Below are 7,747 nucleotides of genomic sequence, written 5' to 3'. Positions count from 1 at the left end.
GAACTTCACGTTGGTGACTGCACACTGCACAGCCTCTCGAGTCTCGACGAGTCTCAGGCTTCAAGTCGGATGACGGAACTTCCTGCAGGGCCCAGGCTGCCTCTCGAGTGACGAGTCTCAGCCTTCAGCCTTCAGAAGTTTAGGTCGGATTCCTGAACTTCCTCCAAGCTGCCTCAGTGCCTCTCGACTCTCGAGTCCTAGCCCCACTGGGGCTGCCCGGCTGCCCCAGCCTCCAGGACCTCCAGCCGCCAGCGCCAAGCGGCCAGCCTGCAGGCTGCGGCCTGCCTCTCAGTCTTCAGAGTCCAGACACTCGTGAGTCCGTGACTCCACCTAGCACCGTCCGGCGTCCAGGTGGCAGGCTCCCGCCTCCTCAGATTGCCGCGGCCCGTCTCAAGGCTCAGAGTCCAGACTCCACGAGTCCACTGTCGGACTGTCCACCATGACCGTTGACGGTCCAAAGCCTCGACTCTCCGAGTCTCAGCGTCATGCGTGACGCCGTGACGGTGTGACGGTTGAGTCTTGACCCGTCCGGCGTCCACTCAGCACTGTCCACTATCCAGGCTGCCACGGCCCGCCTCCTGGGGCCTTGACTTTCCACGGACCAGTCACCAGTGACCACGCCTCCTGGGGCTGCCGCAGTGCCGCCTCCTGGCCCCTGGGGCCTCGACTCCACGAACCACGTCTCCAGAGTCCACCGTCCAGGGCCTCAACTTGAGTCTCCATCGTCCAGGACTCCAGGCGATCTCCACACCGCCTGGGGCTGCCGCCTCTTGGGGCTGCAACCTCCAGCCTCCTGGGGCTTCGCCCCTGCGACCTCCAAAGTCCACACTCCTGCCCGACGTTGCGACCTCCAGGCTGCGCCGCTGCAACCTCCAGGCTCCCGCTGCGAGTCGCGACGTCCTGAAGGCTAACTCGTGAAGGTGAGAATCATATTTAACAAATAATGAGTGATTCAAAATAGCAAAGAAAGGTGAGAGGTGGTAGTTCTAAGTTTACACGATCAATCATCATTTGATAATACTCCGAAGTCTGATGGAAAGTACTTAGTATGGCCAACAAAGCTCGTAGGAGCACTTGCTTTGTCAACCATAGACACACACACACACACACACACACACACACACACACACACATATATATATATATATTATATAGAGAGAGAGAGAGTGTGTGTGTGTATGTGTATGTGTGTGTATAATATGTGTGTGTGTGTGTGTGTGTGTGTGTGTGTAATATATGTGTGTGTGTGACATACGTGTGCAATGTGCATTGTGTGCACTGTGTATATGTGTGTTAGTGAAAGCTTAAAGGCAAAATATTAGTACTAATTTTTATTTTTATTTTGCTATGTGGTTGTTAATAGGTTAAAAAGCTTTGTGAGACATTGTAGTTTGAAGATAGAGGCTGGCTGTTGGAGGAGCTTAGATTTTCAAAGGAAACGAATGCCTAACAAAAGGTAGAAAATTTCAACGATTATAAAAAACACGGTAAGATCGCAACCACTCTTTTTAACTTTGAGAATGGCACCTAAATTGAAAGATAAGAGACAAGGAAACCTTCTTGCATGGGTTGGGATTGAAAACATAGCCAAGCATCCTTCTAAAAAGTTAAAAGAAAATACGGATAATATTGGGGGCTCAACTTCAATTAATGTGTTATCTTCAAATGAATCATTCGATAACATGTCACTTGAAGAAAGGGCTGAATTTGAAAGGAAAAAAGAAGGACGCTTACTTTTTCAAGAGGATTGGCTAGACCAATTTAAACGGCTTGTTTATGATAGAGATGAAGTAAAAATGTTTTGTAAATTTTGTTTGAAATATCCTCATCCACATAGTGCATATTCAAAAGGGGGATCTATAAATTTTAAAATTAGCAACTTAAAATCCCATGTTCGCACATCATGTCATAAGTTTGCTATGCAAGCTATTTTACTCGAAGGAAAAGACTCAATTGAAAAGAGTGTTAAAAAAATAAGAGAAGTAAAAGATGAGGCATTACTTTCATTATTTAGAACGGCATATTTGATTGCAAAGCAAAATTTGCCATTTTCTGTGTTTCCTGACATGATAAGCTTATTGCAAGATTGCCATGCACCATACACTACTAGTCTTTATAATGATGATAAGGCATGTGCTGAAATGATTTTTTGCATGGCATCGTCTCTTATGAAAAGTACAATAGAAAAGGTTTCAACTAGTCCATGGTTTGGTGTTTTAATTGATGAGTCAAATGATATCTCCTCACATGGACATATGGTTATTTATTTATCATATCTTGAGGCTGATTGTGTTCCTAAAACAAGCTTTTATGGTATCATACGTGTGCATGATGGCACTGCAAGATCTTTGTTTGAGGCTATTATTAAAGAGCTAAAGAAATGTAAGCTAGATTTATCTAGATTTGTTGCATTTGGGTCTGATGGATGTTCCACAATGGTAGGAAAGGAGAATGGTGTCCAGGCCTTATTGAAAAAACATGTTAATCCATTTTTAACATCAATTCATTGTGTTGCCCATCGTAGTGCCCTTGCAATATCTAGTGTAGCAAAAGAGATGCCTTATTGCAAAAAGCTAGAAAAACTTATTAATGCTATAGCTTCGCATTTTAATGTTAGCACAAAGAGATTAGAAGGGTTGCAAGCTATGCAACAAGATTTGGCATGTCCCATTCTTCGACTTGAGCATACTTTTGATGTGAGATGGTTAAGTAGATATAGAGCTATTAGTAGAGTGTGTAAGTCTTTAGATGCAATACTTGATATCACTAAAAGAGAGGCATTGCATATTTATGAAGAATTGGTTGAGTTTGAGTGTGTTTATTGCTTACATTTCTTAGCTGATATTTTGAGAGGTTTAACAACACTAAGCCAAATGTTTCAAAAATACTTTGTAGATGTCACCACTATAGATAGTCTTATAAAGAACGAAATTGTATCCATAACACAATATTACATTGATTGTCCTCCTGTTGATGTGAATGCATTAACTATTGGAGTATATGGATATGATATCCTTCCAGACTATGGGCCTGAAAAAGGATATTTATATACATTAAGAGGTGCTTTGCATGGGAAGAAATTTTATGAGCATGATTTAAAACGTAAAATTAATGGAGAAGACTTTAACAGGGCCTTAGAATTTCAAGTTGCTTTTGCCAATTCAGTGGTAAGTAACTTGAATTCTCGATTTCAAGATAATTCTATACTTAATTGTTTAAAAATACTTGTGCCTGCACAACATCCAATACATGAGAAGGCCTTAAAAAACTATGGAACCCAAGAGATAGATCAATTAACTTCATATTATGGTTTTCCTAAAAAGCTAAATATAGAAGAATTCCCTGCAATGATAGAAGTTGACGAGTTTAAGAAAGAATTTAGAAATTTTAAGCATCAAGCTTCTAGAGATTGGATACGATTCACATTGTTAGAAATAACTTCAACACTTGCTTGCAATAGTATGTGGAGGGATGCTTATCCGAATATTCTTACTCTTTGTCAAGTAGCTCTCGTTCAATGTTCGAGCATTGCTATTTGTGAGAGAGGTTTTAGTGCTCGAACTGTGATAAAGAGTAAGCTTCGTAATCGTTTGGAGATTAAGAGTTTAGATGCATTAATGAAAATCTTTATTGAAGGGCCTTCTAAGTTCACTGATATAGAGTTCATTGAGAGTATGGACTTATGGGCTGAAAAAACACATCGCCATTTATACACAGCACAAGGAATTTGTTCATTGATTTTGCAATAAATTTGCATATTAATAAGAGCAATTGATTTTTTATGGCCTATGATGATTTTGAAGTCACTATGCATTATTTGCACTTTTGTTGTTTTGATTCTTTTGACTCTTAATCATTTTCCTATGTTAAACTTATTTTTCCCTTGCTTGCTTCTATCTTTTGAATAAAAATCTTTCAATTTGTTTTTAGATCATGCTTGCTTTTATAAAATGTACTTGAACTTTTTTGTTTATAATGTTGGTTGTATTTCATTATGTTCTCTTTTATGTTAGTTTTTTTTTCTTTTTGTATCATGATTGCTTTTAATAAAAAGTGTTTTGACTTTTTCTAAACTTTTTTATTTTTTGTTTTGCTTAAGTTTTTTTTCCTTTTTTATCATGATTGCTTTTTATAAATTGTGTTTGACTTTTTCTAAACTTTTTTATTTTTTGTTTTGCTTATATTTTATTATGTTATCTTTTATGCTAGTTTTTTTTTCTTTTTGTTTATTCTATGCTTTTAATAGTTAACTTCTTTTCTTTTTGGGTTTCTATTTTTTTTAACGTTCTCTTTATCTTTGTGCCTATAATGTGTATACTTCTCTGAGGCCATATGGCATAGACCCACTAAGAGACATAGAAACAACTTGCATACATTTGTTTTTATCTATTTAAATTTTAGATATGTAATGTAGATCAAGTTACTAATGATAATAAGGGTTTTCATTTCTAAGGTATAAGAGAAGTAATTGAACAAATTCCAAGAAAAACTTTGAGATAAAAACCCTTTTAAATAATAGAAAAAAATGATTATCCTTTCATTAAAGATTTAAAAAGGAATTTGACCGATTCAATTTGTAGAATCAAGGGAATTGGGCCGATTCGATTTAGAATGTAAAGGTTTTGTAAGGTTCAAAATTTATGAAACCGCCTTAGGTTAAGAGAAGAAGGATCTATGTTAGGCTCAAATTTTTTTTTTTCCCGAACACTGGTGTATGGTCTTCGAGCAGGCTGTAGATGTGACGAGAAGGAAAACTGAGTGGGCGGATTGCATGTCGATGGTTTCATTTTGTATATCTGAACTTGGATGCAATCGATTTGTTAAATTACGTTTTGAAGGCCGTGATTAAAAATGAGGTACAATAAATAGCACATCTCTTCTTTTGAGGAGCTGTTCTCGTTGTGGGCTGCCAAGAAGTCCGCACGAACTTACGGTTGTGAGGGAGAATATGCCTCGTGAGTCGTGGTGGTGGTGGTGGGAAGTTCTCGATGTGCGGTCCTATCTCCGTCTACCACCTTTTCCCCTCATAGACCCGCTGTCGATCGGCAACGTACGATGCCCCGCCCCCTGCCTCTCAGGAGTATCTCCCACGGGTCTTGTATCTCCCCAAAGGGTGGACAATGTACCCCAAAAAAAGACGGAATCTCAGCCGTTCCGTTTTTCTTCAAGTAAACTCATAAAGTATAGTAATCCCAACCCAATAAGTAAACCTAACGAGTCGGAAGAAAACGGATTTTCGAGAGTTACGTCGTAATTTTTGAGATAGTAAACCCAGTTTCCAGCTAGTAAAACCAACTAGCTGGTGATCTCGGGCTTTGTGGAACGACTGTTATTCCACATAAAATAATTGCATGGAATCCACCGAATTGAGGCAACGATGTGTTGTCAGGCCGCATCTAAAATTTCGTGGGCCCACATTGCCATTGAATGGTGTTGGCGGTTGGGATGTCCCTCTCAAAATCGTAGATTTTGACCTTGACCAAAAGTAAACCCACCTTTTGTAGTAAAACCAAAAAACAAAATAAACCCTACTTGCGAAGTGTTGCAAATTCGATCGAGGACTGTGGGTGCCCTTTTTGCTCTTGGTATAACCAATAAAAATATTTTGCCGGCAAGGCGTGTTAAGGGAATGACTCGTGTGTTAAGATATAAGATCCATACTAGAACAACACATTTGCCTGAGAAGTGGAAATCTCTACGTTTCTCCAATGATGGCCTCCACATCAAGGTGCATTTCACTCTATCTCTTCCCCTCATGCTCATAATATATGTATTGTGATATTGTGATAACAGATTGGTGATGTGTGCTTGTTGAGTCTCAATGGCAATGGATTCTAGAGAGCGATGTTGAGATTGGTGACGATGATACCGATGAGGAAATATTAGATGAAACATCGAGCGAGGAGGATGAGATGCATGATACTTATGTTGAAGAGAATGATACACCACCACAAGAAAGTTGTAGCTTTGGGCCGAATCCATTGAATTTTACCTTGCCAAAGTACATCTCATTCGACCGAAAGAGCTACATGTTGATGGTGAGTGACTTGAACAGGGAGAGAGGTATCACACTGGATGTGCTTCAACAACTCAACAAGAGGGAGTTACAAGACTTGAAGAGATGGAAAAAGATAAAATAAACTCTTTGCATTGTCACAGATGATGCGGGTCAGATTGTGCTCGCCTTGAGATCGAAGGCCTCACTCCACATTGCATGCTTGGAGGATTGGGAGAGCATATTGCAAATCATATAAACAAGGTTACAAGTGCTCACGAAGGTGTTAGTGCGACAATCGAGTCTATCAAATCAAGGTGTGGTGCACTGACGTGTAGCCATGGCATTCCTCTCCCTTATGTCAAGGAGCTTATCACTTTGTGTGCTTGCAAGGCTATCACAAAGCCCCATGGATAGGTTAGGTTGCGCAAGCTTCGATCGACCAAAAAGCACGGTCCAACCAAGGTGATTGTAGAGTCTGCATGCCATTGTGGTGGTAGTGCCACTCGCAAGGGCTCCCGAGTTCGTAGGCTAAGAACATCAAAGAAGTGTGGTTGCCTATTCAAGATGCAAGTGGAGTATAAAGATGGCACCCAATAAGTCACTATAAGGGTTCATGCCCTGCACGAGGGGCATCTTCCTGGTTCTCATGCAGACTTGTATCACTTACCAGTGCATCCTTGCGTCATTGATTGTTGTGCGGATGACTTATGTGATATTGAAACATGCTGCCATGTTGCCAAGATAAGTCATTCAAAGGAACAATTTCAATTGCAAAATGCCTCTCCACAAGATCGGGCCACCTTCAAGTTCTTCATGATCCCAAAAGAAGTGCGAATTTTGTCACACCAATTGTGCCTCGAAGGTATGTTGCGTTTATTGAAACTTCAGTTCTATGCCAATCAATTACTGTCGGCACCAATTGGATATGTTGTCACACCAATTGTGCCTCGAAGGTATGTTGCGTTTATTGAAACTTTAGTTCTATGCCAATCAATTACTGTCGGCACCAATTGGATATGGGGTATTGTAGACAAACTTTCTAAGGACGATTGAATGGCTATGTACATTGAAGCGGTTCATCTACGGGACTTGAAAAAGGTATTGCACATATCCCTTTTCATGTTCATATGTTACAACAATCATTGTACTTGTGTGACGAAGCATGGAATGGGTGTTCCCATTTGGTTCATGTTATGCACAAGCGACAACGGTTCCAACCAGGAGATCGTGGCATTGCAAATTACAATGCAGGTAGTTCTCTCCAGGATGGGTGATATTCACCCGATTGCTCTTGTCATTGACATGTCCCAGCAAGAGCTAGAGGCCCTCTCTAGCATTGTTTCGGATGATCCTTTCCGTTGGCATACCAGCAACCTTGATGGTGGTAGATATTAGGTTGCGTGCCATATAATACTTTGTTGTTTTCACACAAATAAGGCATGGGTTGAGAATCTCCTCCCCCATGTACACATGAGCTTCATTTGATGTAGGTTGATTAGCTTGAGTTTTATATTTAAGAGACTATACTTCGAGGTTCATACTTATGTGGCCATGAATGAAGGTTCCTGCGAATAAGCGTGACCATGTTTACGCATCCCTATGCAATCTAATGAACTGCCAAATGAAGCTATGATTTGACGAACTATTTGAGCGATTGGTGCATTGTTATTCCTCTCTCCCAAATGTGGTGCGATATGTAACCAACGGATAGTGTGGGCATGCTTGCATTTGGCGAAGAAGGTGGTGGAT

General features: G+C 40.5%; 1 protein-coding gene across 1 annotated transcript; it reads left to right on the top strand.

Annotated features, from left to right (window-relative positions):
• The first annotated feature begins 1,520 nt into the window (after positions 1 to 1,520).
• Positions 1,521 to 7,393, top strand: LOC148013914 (uncharacterized). Its single transcript, XM_087667417.1, has 2 exons — positions 1,521 to 3,167; positions 7,250 to 7,393. Exons 1-2 carry the CDS (start codon positions 1,521 to 1,523, stop codon positions 7,391 to 7,393), a joined length of 1,791 nt encoding a protein of 596 aa, XP_087523543.1.
• The last annotated feature ends 354 nt before the right edge of the window (positions 7,394 to 7,747 follow it).

This window comes from Lygodium microphyllum, chromosome 25, assembly GCF_053477565.2.
Source record: "Lygodium microphyllum isolate KBCC chromosome 25, Lygodium_microphyllum_v1.1.10, whole genome shotgun sequence".
In the NCBI taxonomy this organism is placed as follows: Eukaryota; Viridiplantae; Streptophyta; class Polypodiopsida; order Schizaeales; family Lygodiaceae; genus Lygodium; species Lygodium microphyllum.
This window is presented reverse-complemented; position numbering and strand designations above follow the sequence as displayed.